General features: G+C 42.2%; 1 protein-coding gene across 1 annotated transcript in view; it reads left to right on the top strand.

The window, feature by feature from the left end:
• CLCC1 (chloride channel CLIC like 1) overlaps positions 1 to 21,510 on the top strand; it is a gene marked incomplete in the record, with an annotated part of 37,604 nt that overhangs the window by 3,957 nt on the left and 12,137 nt on the right. Inside the window, 8 exon segments of the mRNA NM_001329797.1 lie at positions 9,705 to 9,834; positions 10,228 to 10,329; positions 12,459 to 12,566; positions 16,077 to 16,298; positions 16,519 to 16,659; positions 18,971 to 19,064; positions 20,646 to 20,743; positions 21,009 to 21,155. Coding sequence (NP_001316726.1) covers positions 9,706 to 9,834; positions 10,228 to 10,329; positions 12,459 to 12,566; positions 16,077 to 16,298; positions 16,519 to 16,659; positions 18,971 to 19,064; positions 20,646 to 20,743; positions 21,009 to 21,155 — 1,041 coding nt within the window.

A 21,510-nucleotide genomic window follows, 5' to 3' on the forward strand; every position in this document is an offset into this window, starting at 1 on the left:
TTATGTACTGTGGCTGGAATTTTTTCACTTTGAGGTACGACAGCAAAACTAGCATGAATTTCTTTCTCCTCCTGTACAATTTCATGGATACAAGTTTTGTTCTTAACATAGATCTTAGCAACCTCATCATATGAGTTTTTTTTTTCTTTCTTTCTTTTTTCTTAATTTTTTTTTTTTTTTCTTTTGAGACGGAGTCTCACTCTGTCACCCAGGCTGGAGTACAGTGGTGCGTTCTCAGCTCACTGCAATCTCTGTCCCCCAGGTTCAAGCGATTTTCCTGTCTCAGCCTGTCAAGTAGCTGGCATTACAGGTGTGTGCCACCATACCCGGCTAATTTGCATATTTTTATTTATTTATTTATTTTAAGACGGTGTTTCACTCTTGTTGCCCAGGCTGGAGTGCAATGGCGCGATCTCGGCTCACCGCAACCTCTGCCTCCTGTATTCAAGTGATTTTCCTGCCTCAGCCTCCCGAGTAACTGGGATTACAGGCATGTGCCACCACACTCGGCTAATTTTGTATTGTTTTGTAGAGACAGGGTTTCTCCATGTTGGTCAGGCTGATCTTAAGATCCCAATCTTAGGTGATCTGCCCACCTTGGCCTACCAAAGTGCTGGGATTATAGGCATGAGCCATTGCGCTTGGCCTATTTATTTTTTGAGATGGAGTCTCACTTTGTTGCCCTGGCTGGAGTGCAGTGGCATAATCTTGGCTCACTGCAACCTCTGCCTCCTGGGTTTAAGCAATTCTCCTGCCTCAGCCTCCCAAGTAGCCAGGACTACAGGTACCTACCACCATGCCTGGCTAATTTTTGTATTTTTAGTAGAGACAGGCTGTGTTTGCCACACTGGTCTCGAACTCCTGGGCTCAAGTGATCTGCTGGTCTCAGCCTCCCAAAGTGCTGGGATTACAGGCATGAGCCACTGCACCCAGCCCTTTTTTTTCTTTATTAAGTTGAGAACTTTCACTTTTTCACTTAAAGGAAGCACTTTATGGCTTTTCTTTGACATATCTGAATTGCCAGCATTGTCACTCCTGTGCTTTAGGACCATTATTAAGTAAAGATTCCTTGAACACACACACTGAGATACCACAGCAGTCGATCTGATAACCCAGATGGATACTAAATGACTGGAGTGTGACACCTACAGTGTGGACATCGTCCCAGGTGGGATGGAGTAGGACAGGAAGAGAGTTCCTCACACTATCTGGAGCTGCGCATAATTGAAAACTTAGGAACTGTTTACTTCTGGAATTTTCCATTTAATAGTTTCAGACTGCAGTTGACTGTGGGTAACTGAAACCTCAGAAAGCAAAACTGTAGATGGGGGTACCACTGTAGAGTTACTGTGTCACTTTGATCCGAAACCTCCACCTGAATTACTCCTTTAACCGTTCCTGCTAGGCTTTCTCTGTTAAAGCTGCTGTGCCAAATCCAGGGGTCAGTTTGCTGCCCTCTGATTGCCTGACCTCTTAGCAGCATTCAACTTATTTGTCTGTTCTCTCCTCCTCTCTTCAGTTGGCTTCTGGAATTCCAGTCTCTCTTGGTTTTCTTCCTGCCTCATAGCACTTATTAGAAGTATCTCTTACTGGTTCCTCCTCTTCTTTCTGATCCCCGAATGTTGGCTTGCCCTGGACTCAGTCTTTTGTCTTCATAATAGATCTTCTGGTGATCTTACCCAGTCCATCTCTTTTAAACCCCATCTACATCCTGAGGGCTCTCAAATGCAGTCCCACTGCTCTCCTTAGCTTCATCCTGCATGTTCACAATCTCTACTTGGACATCAGTGGACACCTCAGATTTACTGTGTCCAAACAAAACTCTTGATCTTTCAGAACTTGCTGTCTTCCTCAGTCTTTTCTCTTCTCCCAGTTGGCCTGGCCACAAACCTAGAAATTGTACCAAATCTTCACTTGTCCTTACCTACATCCAAATTTGCAGCAAAATTACTACTTGCGTGTAACAAACCACTCTAAAGTGTAGTGGCTTTTTTTTTTTTTTCTTTTTGAGACAGAGTCTTGCTCTGTCACCCAGGCTGGAGTGCAGTGGTGCCATCTTGGCTCACTGCAACTTCCACCTCCCAGGTTCAAGCAATTCTGTAGTGTATCTCTGTATTAGAGTAGCAAGAGATGTTATAAGAAATACACCCATATGTCTCAGGATATACTATAAAGGAAATTGATTTTTGCTCACGTGAAAGTGAAAAGCTATATTCCCACTTAGTGGGTGGCCTTCCAGGTGGGCCCAGGCACCTGCATAGTTTGGCTGCCCTCCTCCAGGGCTCAGTGTCCTGGACATTCCCAGGTTGGAAGAAGGCAGCTGGGAGGTTTTCATGGGCCAGACCTGGATGTGGTGCGTATTCCTTCTACCCATTGCATTGGCCAGAACTTTACTATTACACAGCCATACTTCACAGGAGAGGCTGAGACATACAGTCATCATTTGTCCAGAAGGAGGAAGAAATATGCCGTGTGACCTATTAGCTGGTCACTTTGCCAAATGTAGTAGGGTCTACCTACAGATTTAAAAAATCTGAGCATTTGTCATCGCCTTTGCTGCTATCTTAGCTCGTGTCACCTTCATCTCTCAACTGGATGACTACAGATCCTCCTAACCTCCTGATAATTTTCCATTCTAATCTCTACATAATAGCCACAGTCATTTCTTTTAGAATGTAAACCAGATTCTATCATGCCTCTATTTAAAGCCTCAGGTGGCTTCCTGTTACACGTAGAGTAAAAACCACACTCTTTACTGTGGTCTACCACTCCCTCCCTCCCCACCTCCCTGCCTCCCAGCTCATTTCCAAGACCCAGCTGTTCTGGCCTCCTTTTTGTTCCTTGACTGCTTCAGCTTCTTCCCCACTCAGGGCCTCTATACTTGCTGTGTCTTCTCTCTGGATGTTCTCCAAATCTTCCTAAGATTATCTTATTTTTCTCCTTAAATGTTCTGGTAGTTACCTACTTGCGTGTAACAAACCACTCTAAAGTGTAGTGGCTTTTTTTTTTTTTTTTTTTCTTTTTGAGACAGTCTTGCTCTGTCACCCAGGCTGGAGTGCAGTGGTGCGATCTTGGCTCACTGCAACTTCCACCTCCCAGGTTCAAGCAATTCTCCTGCCTCAGCCTCCCAAGTAGCTGGGACTACAGGTGCGTGCCACTATGCCCAGCTGAATTTTTGTATTTTTAGTAGAGACGGGGTTTCACTGTGTTAGCTAGGATGGTCTCGATCTCCTGATCTTGTGATCCGCCCGCCTCAGCCTCCCAAAGTGCTGGGATTACAGGTGTGAGCCACCGTGCCTGGTCAAGTGTAATGGCTTTAAACAACACTTTTATTACCGCTGGTGATTTTGTGATTTTATGGGGTGTGATTGGGCTCAGCTGGATAGTTCTTTTATTCTACATGACGTTGGCTGCATCATCAAGTCAGTCACCAGAGGCTGGACTGGAACCACCAAGATGGCTCAGCCACATGACTATCCATTGATATTGGCTGCAGGCTGGGAGCTCAGTGTGCCCCTGCACCCAGCCTCTTCCTGTAACTGGCCTTCTTACAAGGTGGCAGCTGGGTTCCAAGAGGGGCGTGTTCCCACGAACATATGTTCTTTCTTAGGATTCTCCAGAGAGACAGAACCAATGAGGGTGGGTGGATGGATGGATGAGAGGGGATTTATTAGCGGAATTAGTTCACATGATTATGGGTGCCAGGAAGTACCATGATAGGCTCTCTACAAGCTGGAGACCCTGGAACGCCAGTAGCCTGGCTCAGTCCAGGTGTGAAAGCCTCAGAACCAGGGAAACTGATCGTGTAATTTTCAGTCTGAGGCTGAAGGCCTGACAACCTAGGGGCTGCTGGTATAAGTTCTGGAGTCTAAAGGCTTGGAGAGCCTGGAGTTCTGATGTCCAGTGACAGGAGAAGAAGAGTGTCCCTGCTCCAGGAGAGAAAAGAAATTGCCTTTTCTCTTTTTTGTTTTATTAGGGTTCCCAGATGACTGAGCGGTGCTCGCCCCTACAGAGGGTGGATCTTCCACACTCAGTCAACTGACTCACAAACCAGTCTTCCCTGGAAACCCCCTCAGACGCATCGGAAGGAATGCTTTGCAGTTCTCTAGGTATTCCTTAGTCCAGTCAAGTTGACACTTAAAGTTAACCATCACATGTTCCAAAGCGAAGTAGAAGCAGGCGACCCTCTTGAAGGCTAGGCACAGAACCATCGCAGCCCCACTTCCACCAAAGGATTTTGGTTCAGTAGTCACAGGGCCAGCCCAGATTCAGGAGAGGGGGAAATACACTCGACATCTCTCCGTGGGGAGAGTGACAAAGCATGTGTGGCTGTCTTGGATTTTAGGAGCCTACCCTGAAATACGCAGCATCGTCTAATCCATATGTAACACTGTCTTGCTTTATTTTCTTAGGATTTATCAGTATCTCGAGTTACATGTTTTTGTTTTTGTTTTTTGCCAACTTACTGTCCTTCCCCCCTAGAATGTAAGCTTCTTGAAGAAGACCTTGTCTGTGTAGATTCCTGGGGTCCCTGTCACTTAAGACAGTGCCCAGCGTGGTGGCTCACGCCTGTAACCGCAGCACTTTGGGAGGCCGAGGCGGGCTGATCACCTGAGGTCGGGAGTTCGAGACCAACATGGAGAAATCCCTGACCAACATGGAGAAATCCCTTCTCTACTAAAAATACAAAAAATTAGCCGGGTATGGTGGCGCATGCCTGTAATCCCAGCTACTTGGGAGGGTGAGGCAGGAGAATCGTTTTAACCCAGGAGGCAGAAGTTGCAGTGAGTTGAGATCACACCATTGCCCTCCAGCCTGGGTGACGAGCGCAACTCTGTCTCACGCACACACACACACAGCCCAGCCCAGGAGATCACGCCATTGCACTCCAGCCTGGGTGACAAGAGCAAACCTCCGACACACACACACACACACACACACACACACACACAGTGCCCTGTGTACAGTAGGTATTTGGTAAATGTTGAACAAATTAATGCTGAACTCCTTCCACAACCATATTCTCATTCTGAATTTCTATTTAAAATTAACATCACTGTTTTTGTTGCTGATAGGCCGAGGTCTGTAGAATTGATCTTCAGAGTGTGCCACGTGTGTCCTTCCTGGTTTTGTTGCCACCACTCTTTTAGGCCGAGTACCACATCTTTCTTCTGCTTCAGCTACTTTGTTGGATAATGAATCCAGGTTTTCCTCCTCCTCGCACTTAGTGCTAGTTTTTTATTTTTGTTGTTGTTGTTTTTTTTTAGAGACCGAGTTTTATGCTTTCACCCAGGCTGGAGTGAAGTGGCACAATCTCGGCTCACTGCAACCTCTGTCCCCCAACCAGGTTCAAGTGATTCTTCTGCCTCAGCCTCCCAAGTAGCTGGGATTTACAGGTGCATGCCACCATGCCTGGCTAATTTTTTTTTTTTTTGGTAGTTTTAGTAGCGGCAGGGTTTCACCATGTTGGCCAGGCTAGTCTTGAACTCCTGACCTTGTGATTCACCTGCCTTGGCCTCCCAAAGTGCTGGGATTACAGGCGTGAGACACCGCGCCTGGCCTAGTGCTAGTTTTATCTTCCTGCAGTGTGGTGCACATCCCTCTCTTTTTTGAGGTGGAGTCTTGCTCTGTCACCCAGGCTGGAGTGCAGTGGCGTGATCTCCGGTCACTTCAACCTCTGCCTTCCAGGCTCAAGCGATTCACTTGCCTCTGAATAGCTGAGATTATAGGTGCCTGCCACCACGCCTGGCTAATTTTTGTATGTTTAGCAGAGATGGGGTTTCACCATGTTGGCCAAGTTGGTCTCAAACTCCTGACCTCAAGTGATCTGCCCACCTCAGCTTCCCAAAGTCCTAGGATTATAGGCGTGATCTACTGCTCCCAGCTTTGGCTCCCATCCCTCGTGAGAGTTACAGCAGGTGAAGTTAGTCATAAGCTTTTTTCCTCAGCAGTGTCATCACCACCCACCCACCTCTACCTCTCACTGTATCCATCCTCCCAATTGCAATTGCTGAAGCATACACTTTGCCCTCTGTCTCTGCCTGTCCCATCTTGAGCCCTTAACATGTTACCCCTACTTCAGATACTCATTCCTGTGCAGTCTTTCCACTTTCTCCAGTTGATGTGCATTCTTCTTTTTTTTTTTTTTTTTTTTTTTTTTTGAGACGGAGTTTTGCTGTTGTTACCCAGGCTGGAGTGCAATGGCGCGATCTTGGCTCACCGCAACTTCCGCCTCCCGGGTTCAAGTGATTCTCCTGCCTCAGCCTCCCAAATAGCTGGGATTACAGGCATGCACCACCACTCCCAGCTAATTTTGTATTTTTAGTAGAGATGGGGCTTCTCCATTGTTGGTCAGGCTGGTCTCGAACTCCCCATCTCAGGTGATCCACCCGCTTTGGCCTCCCAAAGTGCTGGGATCACAGGCGTGAGCCACTGTGCCTGGCCAGATGTGCTTTCTTTATCCTTTGAACCTCTAAAATCCTTGAGTCCTTGCTATGGCTTTATTTGCATTTGCTGCTTAACAAACGTTTACTGAATGTCTTTCATGTGCCAACCACTGGGCTGGGTGTTGAGGCTGGGGAGATGGAGGGACAAGGTGGAGATGTGAGTGGGAAGGTGACTTCAGAGTTAGGTAAGATATTACCTTTCCCTAGAGAAGTTCACTCTTGAACAGTGGTTTTCTATCTTTGCTACACATAAGAATCACTTGGAGGGGCTTAAAAAAATTCCAATGCCTGAGTCCTAATCCCAGAGATTCTGATTTAATTGTTTTGGGATATGGCCAAAACATTGGGAGTTTTAGAAGCTCCTTGGGTGATTCTAATATGGAGCCAGGGTTGAGAGCCATTGAGCTAATGGAAGAGACAGACCAAGAAATGGCTAACTTCATTGCTTCCAATGCCAGAAGAATATACAAGGCACATGGGGAACAGGAGTATTTAATTTAGCCTGGAGTTATTTTTATTGTACAACTAGACTGTAAGCTGTTTATGGACAGAGCCCGGGGCTTTGTCATCTTGGGGTTCTCTTGCCTGATTCTTATATGTGGTGGGTATGAGATAGGCCACCCAACAGAACTTTCTTCGATGATAAAAGTGGTCAAATGTTCTGTATCCACCCTGTCCAATATGGTAGCGACTACCTATACGTGGCTATTGAGTGCTTGAAATGTAGCTAGGGGGAATGAGGAACTGAATTTTTAATTTTATTTAATTTTAATTAAATAGCTATATGGAAGAGTTACTAATGTTTAAATTATTTGACTGTTTATGCAGGGGCTTAGGTAAGGCAGGTTATTTTCTCTGAAGGTTTTGAAGTTTAGTCACTTCATTTGAATTGTAATTTCTCACTTCTCTTTTTTTTTTTTTTTTTAAGGTGGAGTCTCACTCTGTCACCCAGGCTGGAGTGCAGTGGTGTGATCTCAGCTCACTGCAACCTCTGCCTCCTGGGTTTAAGCAATTCTCCCACCTCAGCCTCCCAAGTAGCTGGGATTACAGGTACACACCACCATGCCCAGCTAAGTTTTTGTATTTTTAATAGAGACGGGGTTTTACCATGTTGGCCAGGCTGCTCTCGAACTCCTGGCCTCAAGTGATCCGCCCACCCTGGCCTCCCACAGTGCTGGAATTACAGGCGTGAGGCACCGTACCTGGCTATTTCCCACTTTTCTTATTTATCATTGGTTAAAATGAAAAAAAACACAGAGGGAGTCAGGTGTGGTGGCTCACGCCTGTAATCCTAGCACTTTGGGAGGCCAAGGCATGTGGATCACCTGAGGTCGGGAGTTGGAGACTAGTCTGACCAACATGGAGAAACCCCATCTCTACTAAAAATTCAAAATTAGCTGGGCATGGTGGTGCATGCCTGTAATTCCAGCTACTCAGGAGGCTGAGGCAGGAGAATCGCTTGAACCTGGGAGGCGGAAGTTGCGATGAGCCAAGATTGCGCCATTGCACTCCAGCCTGGGCAAGAAGAGCGAAACTCCATCTCAAAAAAACAAAACAAAACAAAACTCCAAAAAACACAAGGAGGTTCATTAAAATACCTGTTTTTAAATTGACTTTATTGAGCTATAAATCATACTATATAATCCACCATTTAATGTGTCCAGTTCCACCAGGCGCAGTGGCTCATGCCTGTAATCTCAGCACTTTGGGAGGCTGAGGTGGAAGGATAGCTTGACCCCAGGGGTTTGAGACCAGCCTGGGCAATACACTGAGACCTTATCTCTACAAAAAAGTTAATTAATTAAAAAAAATTAGCCAGGTGTGGTGGTGCAAGCTTGTAGTCCCATCTACTCAGGAGGCTGAGGTGGGCAGATCACTTGAGTCTGGGAGGGCGAGGCTGCAGTAAGCTGGGATTGTGCCACTTCACTCCAGCCTGGGAGACCCTGTCTCCAAAAAAAAAGTATACAATTCCATGGTTTTGGGTATACTTGCATGTATTTGCAACCATTATCACAATTTTAGAACATTTTTCATCACCTCAAGAGGAAACCTTGTAGCTATTATACTCCCAAACCTTCAGGCTTAACCACCTGTTAATCTACTTTCTGTCTTAATAGCTTTGCCTATTCTGGACATTTCATATATATGTACTTATATAATGTGTGGTCTTTCATATCTGGTTTCTTTCATATAACGTAACATTTTCAAGGTTCATCTATGTTGTAGCATGGTGTCAGTACTTCATCCCTTTTTATGGCTGAATAATATTCTGTTGCATGACTGTATCACGTTTCATTTATTTATCAGTTGATGGAAATTTGTTTGTTGTTGTTGTTGTTTCTGTGACGGGGTCCCACTCTGTCATCCAGGTTGGGATACAGTGGTGTGATCTTGGCTCACTGCAACCTCCGCCTCCCAGGCTCAAGTGATCCACCCACCTCAGCCTGCCAAGAGGCTGGGACCACAGGCTTGCACTACCACACCTGGCTAATTTTCTGGTTATTTTTTTTGTTGCCTAGCCTGGTCTTGAGCTCCTTAGCTCAAGCAATCCACCCGCCCAAAGTGCTGGGATTACAGGCGTGAGCCACCACACCTGGCCCTGTTGATGGAAATTTGGGTTTTTCCCAAACCTTTTGGCTGTTATGAAAAATGTGGCTATAAACATTCATGTACAAGTTTTTGTGTGGACATACATTTTAATTTCTCTTGAGTATATACCTAGGAATGGAATTGCTGGGCCAAGTGGAAAAATGCCTGTTTTCTTATCTCAATGAGCATATTATGCATACATGCATGTTTTTTATATATGAATACCAATTTATTATTAATGTACCTTCTTCCTTAGTTACTATTCAGAAAGTGTTATCTTAACTCTAGAAGGAAGTATTTTCATTACAAAACAATCTGACTGGGTACAATGGCTCATGCCTATAATCCTAGCAGGGTGGGAGGATCACTTGAGGCCAGGGGTTTGAGACCAGCCTGGATAACACAGACCCTGTTTCTACTAAAAATTAAAAAAAAAAATTAGCCACGTGTGGTGGCACACACCTGTAGTCCCAGCTAGCCAGGAGGATCCCTTGAGCCCGGGAGTTGGAGGATGCAGTTAGCTGTGATTGTATCACTGCACTCCAGCCTGGGCAACGGAGCAAGACCCTGTCTCTAAAATAATAATAATAATAAAACCCAAAACCCAATTTATTTAAAAAATAATTGTATTTCGTTATATATATTGAAAATTGTTTTTGCCTTATACAGGATGCTGTGTTCTTGGCTCCTTTGTGAATGTCTGTTGCTAGTAGCTGGTTATGCTCATGATGATGACTGGATTGACCCCACAGACATGCTTAACTATGACGCTGCTTCAGGAACAATGAGAAAATCGCAGGTATTAAAAGCAAAAAATACGTGCATGTGTGTGTAAGACCTTCTCAGTCCCATGATGGAAATAGTCTAGCTCTGTTGTTTTTCACAGAGCTATGAGGGTCATGGATCCATGATTAGCAATTATGCAGAATATTTTCCTGACACTGTTAATCTAAAATTATTTCAAACCTACCTAGTATTGAATTTGAATGTAAAGCGCTTGAAGTAGCAAAATAATATGATTTTAGTTCTTAGTGTGTACATTTGAAACTGTTTTTTTGTGGTTCAGTATAATTTAAGAATATAACATGCAGAGTCATGAAATGATGAAGTCAGAATCTTAGTCTTCATTAACCAAAGGCTATTTTTGTAACTAAACTATAAAGAAATAAAATGTTTCTATACTCTGTTTTAGGCAAAATATGGTATTTCAGGGGAAAAGGATGTCAGTCCTGACTTGTCATATGCTGATGAAATATCAGAATGTTATCACAAACTTGATTCTTTAACTTATAAGGTTAGTTTTTTTCATTCATAAATTTTATATTTTTATATTATGTTAAATAGCTCTCTGCTGATATATTTGTGTTTCTAGTGTTTCCGTGTACCGTATGATTTTTATAGGTCAAATTTTTCTTTGGATACTCTAACCTTGGTTTCTCATTAGTTATTGTAGCTTTGGTTTTTCTAATAGTACTTGTATTTTCCTGTAATAACATTGACATCTCTGTGTTGTAAGTATTTCTTTACCAGACTGCAGACTTCTTGGTGCAAGGAATACGTTTCGTTCATCTTAATTCTCTATCACCTATCACAGTGCTGAGGCATAGTAAACTCTCAAATGTAGCAAATGAAGAAATGTGTCTATTACCAGCTTATAAGCATAAGAGTTACTCTTATGAAGGATTATTATAATTTAGTGTGTAATAGTGTTCATTCCTTCATTTATCCAATCCTCTTAAAAAAATGTAGCTAAAGAAGAGTTTACACAAAAATAAATAAGTCAAGGGATGTGAATGGAGTCGTTATTTGGTGTGGGAGCCACCCTCAGTTGGCTGCATAGGCAGGGTGAACTGGTAGCAGTGTGGAGGTAAGGAGGTAAGCCCTGGAATGGAGATGGGGGGGTGTCAGTGAGATCAGTGGAGGCTGCAGAACTCCAGCAATGCTGAAGGTCTGAAATGAGGCAGTGATGGGTTGAAGAGAAGAGGCAGGTATTAAACTTTTATGAGGTAGACTAGGCAAATGTTGGTGGCTTAGGGAAGCGGCGGGGTGTTAAGGGATAGGGAATTGCTAAAGAGTGAATGAATCCCAACTTGACAGACTGGGAGAGTTTGTTCATTGAGATCCAGATAGAGCCCAGTAAGGTCTATACCCACTTGCTTGTGATTCTTATTAAATGCGAATATTGTCTCACCTGAGTGCTTGAGAAAATGCGCTTGGATAAAATTTGCTTCACTCCCATGATTTGAGGAAGCCACAAGAAAAAAGGAAAAAAAATTGCTTCACTTTGTGTATTATTACTGTATAGTGAGCTACACAAAAGTTTGGTTGCACAGCAAAAATGCAGAAATACCTTTTTACAGAATTTTTTTATTCCATTGTTTGTGACTGGTTTAAATGTTGTAAGAAACATGATTGGTAAAATGGAGTCTCGAATCCTTTCTTTTTTTTTTTTCCTAAGTTGTTTCTTTAAGGTTTAGAAAATAAACTGGTTTTACAAACCTTGCCTGAGAGCAAAGGAAACTGCTGCGTCCTTCTGTGTCCTCCATGCTCTGTGTGCTTCTTATTTTAAGTCGGTGTGCTGCTCAGTTATTGTCGTGTTTATCCACTGACTTGCATTTCAGTGCTGAACTCGTGGTCCACACTCGGTTAAAAAATACAAGTTTTTTTAACCGAGTTAAAAAAACTCGGTTAAAAAACAAAGTTATTTTAATGTTTGAAAAATATCCACTACCCTCAGCGACTTGCCTCCTGGGTTGGTGGTGGCAGAGCTAAGTTCGTAGGAAGTCTGCTCCGGTGTAGAATTGTGCGCTGAAGGTTTGCCATGTGGATGGTACCCTGGAGAAGCTGCCGTTCCTGCCTTCCTGAGCATTCCATACAGCATGGGATGGTTAATTGCGATGAAACATTAATGAAAGGCCAAAAGTCATATGCACAGTGAAGAAATATTCTGTGTGTCTTTCATTTCATCTTCTGGCTTCATATTGTCTCTGTTTCTCTGTCCCTTTGTCTCTCTCTGTGTATTTATTCTGCTCTTCCCTCCTGCCCTTCCTTCCTCCTTTCTCTTGTTAAATTGTTGCTTTGGAATTAGAAAGAGGCAGATTGGTCCAGACACTCTGCTTGTGGATCTCTGCCTCCTGCACTCATGATCTTTGGCTTTAAAGTTGTTGAAAGTCAGCAGAAAAACTGCCAGGTTAGAGCTAAGTACTGGATCTGGGCTCCTTGTTTGTTGCCTACTTGCCCTTTGCAAAGAGAACATGGGGAGGCAGGCCAGCTCTGCCCTGTAATGTATTATAGCTGATAAATGCAAGCTTGATCAGAACAACTAGCTCCTTACCTTGATTCCAATGGCAGCACTAGGCTAGAAACTTAACCCTTACATTATACTTTGATTCTAACTAATGTTGAATGATTTTATGGTTACAGATTGATGAGTGCGAAAAGAAAAAGAGGGAAGACTATGAAAGTCAAAGCAATCCTGTTTTTAGGAGATACTTAAATAAGATTTTAATTGAAGCTGGAAAGCTTGGACTTGTGAGTATCTGATGGTGTGATACTAATCAGAGTAGTGGATATTTTTATTCATTAATTTCAAATAATATAAAGAAGTGAAAGCATCATGATGCTTTTTAACAGAGCCCACCTGACTGACTCTTTAACCAGAAGCTATTCATATAGGATTGAAGGTACTACTGTACTGCTTTGCAGTGGTCTGGTGGAAGATGAGCAGTGCAGACCGCTCTTTCTCCTTTAGTTTGTATGGATTTACTTACTCAGCTCTGTGCTTTGCTCCACCAGTTAATAGAGGTGAGGCGGTGGGGTGATAATTCTGTCCTGACCCTACTCCTGGTTTTCTCTCAGTATATGCTGAGAAAAAGAAAAATGTATTTTATGTAGTTTTTCTCCTTGTTGCTTATTGTGGTGAGTGCTGCTTTATAGACATATTGTTCATAATTGTTGTTAAAATTTCCTTTTTTTTTTTTTTGAGACAGAGTCTCGCTCTGTTGTCCAGGCTGGAGTGCTGTGGTGCAATCTTGGCTCACTGCAACCTCTGCCTCCCAGGTTCAAACAATTCTCCCTGACTCAGCCTCCTGACTAGCTGGATTACAGGCACCTGCCACCATGCCTGGCTAATTTTTGTATTTTTAGTATGGCTAATTTTTGTATTTTTAGTAGAGATGGGGTTTTGCCATGTTGGCCAGGCTGGTCTTGAACTCCTGACCTCAGGTGATCCGCTTGCCTTGACCTCCCAAAGTGCTGGGATTACAGATGTGAGCCACTGCACCCAGCCAAAATTTCTGTTTTTAAGAAGTCACTGTTTTTCACTTTGGGAAGTGAAAACTTCCCAGACTTAATGCATTAATTTAGTTTTAATTCACTTACCAAAGTGAAAACATCAAGAAAACGTGTAATTTAATAACTCATAACATTTAGAAAGCTCATTTAAAAGCTCATAGACTTTTTTTCCCTATTGTGTATGCCACCAGAATTGATTTAGAGAGTCAGAGACCAGCCTTTGGTCTTGATCTGGCCGTTAGCCCCACCCACCAGAAGTGGTCACAGGCAGAGCCCCGAAAATGAAAGGCCCTTGCATCAGCACAGTGTAGGCTGGCAAAACTTGCCATATACTCCATCTTCCTGGTACAGTAAGAAGTGACTAAAAGAAAAGGGAGTGTTAGATGAATAACAATGCTGCCTTATTCTGGAATTGTAGAAGCAGATGTGTTCTCAAATGTATACTCTATAATTTGAGTCTTACAGCTGTGTACAGGGTGGAACAGAACCTGGATAAGGAAACAGATGGAAACAAAAATACCTAAGATGGAAATGCTTGAAAATACTTAGTTTCTGATTTTTTTTTTTTTTTTTTTTTTTTGAGATGGAGTCTTGCTCTGTTGCCCAGGCTGGAGTGCAGTGGCACAATCTTGGCTCACTGCAAGCTCCACCTCCTGGGTTCATGCCATTCTCCTGCCTCAGCCTCCCAAGTAGCTAGGATTACAGGCGCCCGCCACCGTGCCTGGCTAATTTTTTGTTTTTTTTTTAGTAGAGAGGGGGTTTCACCATGTTAGCCAGGATGGTCTCCATCTCCTGACCTCGTGATCTGCCTGCCTCAGCCTTCCAGAGTGCTGGGATTACAGGCATGAGCCACTGCACCTGGCCTAGTTTCTGATTTTTAAAACATGTTAATATTAATGATGGCTTTTAAAAATGCTTACTGATGATTTGTGATAATATGTGACATTTATTTTCTTTTCATATTTACGTTTTTATATATGTATTTTTTGAGATGGAGTCTCACTCTGTCACCCAGGCTCTTGGCTACTGCAACCTCTGCCTCCTGGGTTCAAGCTATTTTCCTGCCTCAGCCTCCCGAGTAGCTGGGATTACAGTCGCATGCCACCACGTCTGGCTAATATTTTTGTATTTGTACTAGAGACAGTATTTCACCATGTTGGCCAGGCTGGTCTCAAACTCCTGACCTCAAGTGATGTGCCTGCCTTGGCCTCCCAAAATGCTGGGATTACAGGCATGAGCCACCATGCCCCGCCGTGTATTTACTGTTTGTAAAAGAAAAAGGAATTTTATTTGTATCAACTTGCTAATTAATGCAAAATTTGTTTACAGTGATTTTGCTAAGCTGAACTCACACTTACAAAGGTAGTTATAAATATGTATTTTATGGAAGCCCATTATTTTGTTGCTCTTTGAAATCCTTATTTTTCTTGTTTGCACTAATACAGATTTTAGGCTATCTGAAAACTGTCAGCAAATGAAAAGTCATGCAGTGAATCATAAAATAAAGATGCACAGTTGATCCTCATTCTTCACAGGTTCTGTATTTATGAATCGACCTCATTAAGTCTGTGTAACCCCAAAGTCAATCATCGAGGTGTTTTATGGTTACTCTGGGACACTGTGAAGAGTGGCAAAAAATTTGGGTTGCCTGTTGGATGCTCCCAGCTGAGATGGAACAAGGCAACCAAAACTGTTGTCTTGTTTCAGCTCTCATACTGCAAACAAGTGTTTTTTTTGGGGGGGATCTATTTAGTGGTATATTTTTTCATGCTTTTTTGAGGGGAGAGTGGTGATTATTTTTATTTTTATTTATTTTGAGACCAATCATTAAACAGCATGATTTCGTTGTTTAAAACAGCCCTCTGATGTAGTGCTGAGCTGAGGTCTAGTGTTTCTCAGTGCAAGAAGGCCATGATGTACTCACAGAGAAAAGGTGTGTGTTAGAGTCAAGCGTAAGGTATACGAGTTGTCCATGTATTCAGTGTTAATGAATGAACTACATGTATATTAAATAAGGTGTCCTTAAACAGGAATGTACAGAAACACACATAAAACAAGGTTATGTATTGATCAGTTGATAAAAATGTTATGACAGAGGTTTGCATGAACCAAAGCGTATATTTATTATAGGAGTAATGGTTCAGTACTTGCTAATCGGTGTTTGAGGTGACTTTATAGACAATAACTACTGTGAATAGCAAGAATCAACTGTATTTTAGTGAAATTTACAGTATCTTTTTTTTGCACAGAGTTCTAGAATTTTTAAATGTTTTTCACGTGTATTATCTTTGGTTTTCATGTTAGCCTGTGAAGACAGGTGGATATTATTATTATTGTTTTTAAGAGACAGGATCTTACTCTGTCTCCCAGGCTGGAGTGCAGTGGTGTGCTCATAGCTTACTGTAGCCTTGAATCCGGGTCACAGACAATTCTTCTACCTCAGCCTCCCTAGTAGGCAGGAGCCAGGTGCACAGCACTGCACACAGCTAATTGTTAGAATTTTTTGTAGAGATGGGGTCTTGCTTTGTTGCCCAGGCTGGTCTTGAAGTCCTGGCTTCAAGCTGTCCTCCCACCTTGGCCTGTCAAAGCACTAGGATTATAGGTGTGAGCCACCTCGCCCAGGCTATTATACATATGAAATACTGCAAACTAATATTTAGTTCCAAATTGGCTTTTGTCTTAAAATGGTTCACCAAGTAGTAATAAAATTCTCTTTCTGTTGTTTGTTTTTTGGTAAATTTAATTTAGCCTGATGAAAACAAAGGCGATATGCATTATGATGCCGAGATTATCCTTAAAAGAGAAACGTTGTTAGAAATTCAGAAGTTTCTCAGTGGAGAAGACTGGAAACCAGGTGCCTTGGATGATGCACTAAGTGATATTTTAATTAATTTTAAGTTTCATGATTTTGAAACATGGAAGTGGCGATTTGAAGATTCCTTTGGAGTGGATCCATATAATGTGTTAATGGTAAGGTGGGATGAGGGCAAGGGCAACGTCATTAAGTTTCCTTTTTAAAATACTTTCCAAACTCCACCATAATTATGTTAAGAACCTGTACAAAGTCACTCATGCCTTATTGATGAACAAGCCGCAAAATTGTAGAAATGATTTTGTGCATTTGAGTCCAGTTCTTTTTAGCTGCCCTGAGTGTTTTTGGTGGCTGATTTCTGCTTCTCTCTGTTTTAAGGTACTTCTTTGTCTGCTCTGCATCGTGCTTTTAGTGGCTACCGAGCTGTGGACATATGTACGCTGGTACACTCAGTTGAGACGTGTTTTAATCATCAGCTTTCTGTTCAGTCTGGGATGGAATTGGATGTATTTATATAAGGTATTACATGGATGAAGGGTTTTACAATTTTAAAACATTTATTCACAATGAAAGAAGACTAATCTGTTGAAAGCAATCTTGCCTTGGATGTAGGTTGGAGGCAGTGACTAGAGGTGGTCCACGCTGGGGAGGAATTAAATGGACAATTCTTAGCTGACTGTTTTTTGATTCCTTGACCAGTTAGTGGGTAAAAAAGTTCAGTCCTGATTTTCATAACCCAGTTACTGTTAACATTTGGGCATGTAAGTCAGAATAAAGCTAGGTGGGTTGGGCATGGTGGCTAATGCCTGTAATCCCAGCACTTTGGGAGGCTGAGGTGGGCAGATCACTTGGTCAGGAGTTCAAGACTAGCCTGGCCAACATGGTGAAACCCCATCCTTACTAAAAATACAAAAATTAGCCGGGCTTGGCCGGGTGCGGTGGCTCAAGCCTGTAATCCCAGCACTTTGGGAGGCCGAGACGGGCGGATCACAAGGTCAGGAGATCGAGACCATCCTGGCGAACACGGTGAAACCCCGTCTCTACTAAAAAATACAAAAATCTAGCCGGGCGTGGTGGCGGCGCCTGTAGTCCCAGCTACTCGGGAGGCTGAGGCAGGAGAATGGCGTGAACCCGGGAGGCGGAGCTTGCAGTGAGCTGAGATCCGGCCACTGCACTCCAGCCTGGGCGACAGAGCCAGACTCCGTCTCAAAAAAAAAAAAAAAAAAAAAAAAAAAAAAAAAAAAAATTAGCCGGGCCTGATGGCGTGTGCCTGTAGTCCCAGCTACTCAGCAGGCTGAGGCAGGAGAACTGCTTGAACCTGGGAGGTTGCAGTGAGCCAAGATCGTGCCCCTGCACTCCAGCCTTGGCCACAGAGTGAGGTCCTTCTCGAAAAAAGGAAGGAAAAAAAAGAATAAAGCTAGGTGGATACATTTAAAAATTCTCATGTGGGTAATTTAGGGTATGTCATTCTATTCTTTGCTAGAAATGATACCAGAATACTGTCTTTTAAAAATTAGCTTATTTTTTGAGTAAGTGTTATGTTCATGGCAGAGAATGTAGAAAAGACAGATAAAAAGAAATTAATTTTTAAAATCACCTATAATTTTATCACCTAGAGAAAATCTGTCAGTAGTTTGAGGTATTTCTTTCTAGTTTTTTCTAGATTTTAATTATCTTTCAAAGTTGGGATCATATTATATATAGAAATTTGAAAGGACCACTACTGTTCCCATCAACATAGCATAATCATTGAAAGAAAATTTTAGATCTGTCTAGCAGAGTAAGTCAAGTAGCCAATGACTTCAATGACTTCATCTGGTTAAAGCATTATGACATTTCTTTAACCTTTTGCTCTAAGTATTATAGTATCTAGAACTAATTATTTACAAATTAAACACAGATTCTATGTGGAAGGAAAGTTTGTTGAGTATTGTCACCTCAATGATTGTGTATTGGTCATTGTGCTGGAAATTATCCAGTGCAAAATAGGATATCATCAACTGTAAAAGAAAATGAGAAGTAGTCATTTAATTTGTATGGCTAGAGCTAGTTGTTGTTGTTGTTGTTTTTGAGACCGTCTCACTCTGTCCCCCAGGCCGGAGTGCAGTAGCGAAATCTCGGTTCAGTGCAACCTCTACCTCCTGGGTTCAAGCGATTCTCCTACTTCAGCCTCCTGAGTATCTGGGACTCCAGGCCCTTGCCATCATGCCCGGCTGAACTAATTTTTAAAAACATTATTTTTAGTAAAGTTTTCCTTTTTCATTATAATTACTTATAGAGAAGGCAATTGTAGTTAGTACTTTATGCTTACTTGTTACATTAAGGCTGTACTTTTCCATGAACTGGAAATAGCTACTCTTTACAAATAATATGTTTTCCTATAATCCCTCCTATAATATAATTTCCTATAATCACTTTGGGAGGCTGAGGTGGGCGGATCACTTAAGGTCGGGAGTTCGAGACCAGCCTGGCTAACATGATGAAACCCCGTCTCTACTAAAAACACAAAAATTAGCTGGGCATGGTGGCAGGCACCTTTAATCCCAGCTACTCGGGAAGCTGACGCAGGAGAATTGCTTGAACCTGGGAGGTAGTGGTTGCAGTGAGTAGAGATTGTGCCACTGCACACCAGCCTGGGCCACAGAGCAAGACTCCATCTCAGGAAAAAAAGAGAAAAAATAGTAATAATATGAATTTTTTAAATTAAAACTTTTGTAATAGTCTGGTTTGGATGCATGGTAAAGACACTCTTTGAATGAAGGTCTTTTGGATGTGTAGGCCTAACCTTCATGGTAACGGCCTCTCCTGGTTCCCTTTTGGTTTTGGTCAGCTAGCTTTTGCACAGCATCAGGCTGAAGTCGCCAAGATGGAGCCATTAAACAATGTGTGTGCCGAGAAGATGGACTGGACTGGAAGTATCTGGGGTAAGGTGTTTGTGCACTTGTCCTTATTTTGATAGAAATTCTGAGAATGAGAGAACATAGAACAAAGAGAATGATAAAATAACAGAGGAGGCTTTCCATGACTGAATCTTTAATATCAGAAGAACATGCAAGAAGCGTTTGAGGTTTAAAACCAGTGACTTTTTATGCTCAACTCAAGTCACAGGGAAGGAATAGAAGTTGTATATATGTTGGCTCTGATATTATCTGTCTTCCTTCATAAGACTGTGTGAAGGATCCTATGCTCGCTTTTGTTCATCTCGTCCTTTGCACAGTGTCTGGCATATTCTCAATAGAAGTTTATTAAACAAGTGAATCAAGTGAATGAGTGTATATATGAATTAATATCCATCTTAAATTTAATGGCCTTATATTGACTTGTGAAATTTTATGTTATAGCTTTACCTTTTTTTTAAACTCTGGGAAAGATTAGTTTTTTAATTCTTTCACATTTTATAAACATTCTTATGAATGTTCACTACGTTTGGTTGTGTATATCTAGCAATGGGGATGGTTTAATAGTGTTCTAAGGCATTTTATAAATGCAAGTCCATGACTGACACAGAATTCTGCAGATGGGTTCCAAAATAAATGTTTCTTAAAAAGTTGTGGGAATTAAACCAATTCATGGCTTCAGTGGACAGTGAAATGTGTCCTCTAGCTCAGGCTAGTTTGCCAATGTATATAAGCCTGATTTGGAAAAATTAAAACTAATATTCTACTTTATTTTGTAAACTCCATAAAGAACTGACTTTTTTTTTTTTTTTTTTTTTTTTTTTTTTGAGACGGAGTCTGGCTCTGTCACCCAGGCTGGAGTGCAGTGGCCGGATCTCAGCTCACTGCAAGCTCTGCCTCCCGGGTTTACACCATTCTCCTGCCTCAGCCTCCCGAGTAGCTGGGACTATAGGCGCCCGCCACCTCGCCCGGCTAGTTTTTTGTATTTTTAAGTAGAGACAGGGTTTCACCATGTTAGCCAGGATGGTCTCGATCTCCTGACCTCGTGATCCGCCCGTCTCGGCCTCCCAAAGTGTTGGGATTACAGGCTTGAGCCACCGTGTCCAGCCAGAACTGACTTTTTAAATAAAAAATTTACTGAGGTAATTGTGGATTCACATAGTAAGAAATACTACAGAGAGGGCCGGTGTACCCTTTCCCCATTTTCCTCCAATGGTAACATCTTGCACAGCTTTAATAGTACAATATCAGAGTCAGGATATTGACTTTGATACAATCCACCAGTCTTATTTTGACTTCCCATTTTACCTGTACTCATTTGTGTTTGTGAAGCATTGCTTTTAAAGTGTTTACCTTTTAGACATTTTTATAAAATACAATTTTTTTATCTGCATAAAACATGTATAATTTGAATGGATTTTTAAAACATGATTTTGGACATAAGATGAAAAATTTAAAAATCAGCATTACAGGGAGTCTACTTAAAACAAGATAATTTAAAACTGATTGGTGGGTGGTCAGAGGGTCAAAACCAAAGTAGTGTCTTGTTTGGGAATGAAATGCAACATTAAAAGAAATGATCAGTGTTTTGTCTGTTTCTCTAAACAGAATGGTTTAGAAGTTCATGGACCTATAAGGATGACCCATGCCAAAAATACTATGAGCTCTTACTAGTCAACCCTATTTGGTTGGTCCCACCAACAAAGGTATCGCATATATTTTGTAAAAATTCCTTAAAGTAAGTCAGAAATCCCTTGTATTTTAAAGAAATTTAGTGTTTGAGTCATTTTGCAAATAAGCCTTTGTCCAACAAAAAATACTATTGCACAGTGATTTTTCACATTAAAAATGGCACAACAGCATTTTAATTTATGTAACATACTTTCAGCCTCAGTGCACAATGAATTTTGATTCATTCTGTACCTTAGCCCTGTGAGGAGAAAATTAAGTTGCTTTTCTCTCTTGTTTTAGGCACTTGCAGTTACATTCACCACATTTGTAACGGAGCCATTGAAGCACATTGGAAAAGGAACTGGGGAATTCATTAAAGCACTCATGAAGGAAATTCCAGCGCTGCTTCATCTTCCAGTGCTGATAATTATGGCATTAGCCATCCTGGTTAGTATTAATGTATTAGCACTGTCAGGCCAGGCGCAGTGGCTCACGCCTGTAATACCAGCACTTTGGGAGGCCAAGGCAGGCGGATCACAAGATCAGGAGATTGAGACCATCCTGGCTAACACGGTGAAACCCCGTCTCTACTAAAAAAATACAAAAAATTAGTCGGGCGTGGTGGGGGGCGTCTGTAGTCCCAGTTACTTGGGAGGCTAAGGCAGGAGAATGGCGTGAACCCGGGAGGTGGAGCTTGCAGTGAGTGGAGATCGCACCACTGCATTCCAGCCTGGGTGACAGTACGAGACTCTGTCTCAAAAAAAAAAAAAAAAATGTGTGTGTGTGTGTGTGTGTGTGTGTG

Source organism: Chlorocebus sabaeus, chromosome 20 (assembly GCF_047675955.1).
Source record: "Chlorocebus sabaeus isolate Y175 chromosome 20, mChlSab1.0.hap1, whole genome shotgun sequence".
NCBI lineage: Eukaryota > Metazoa > Chordata > Mammalia > Primates > Cercopithecidae > Chlorocebus > Chlorocebus sabaeus.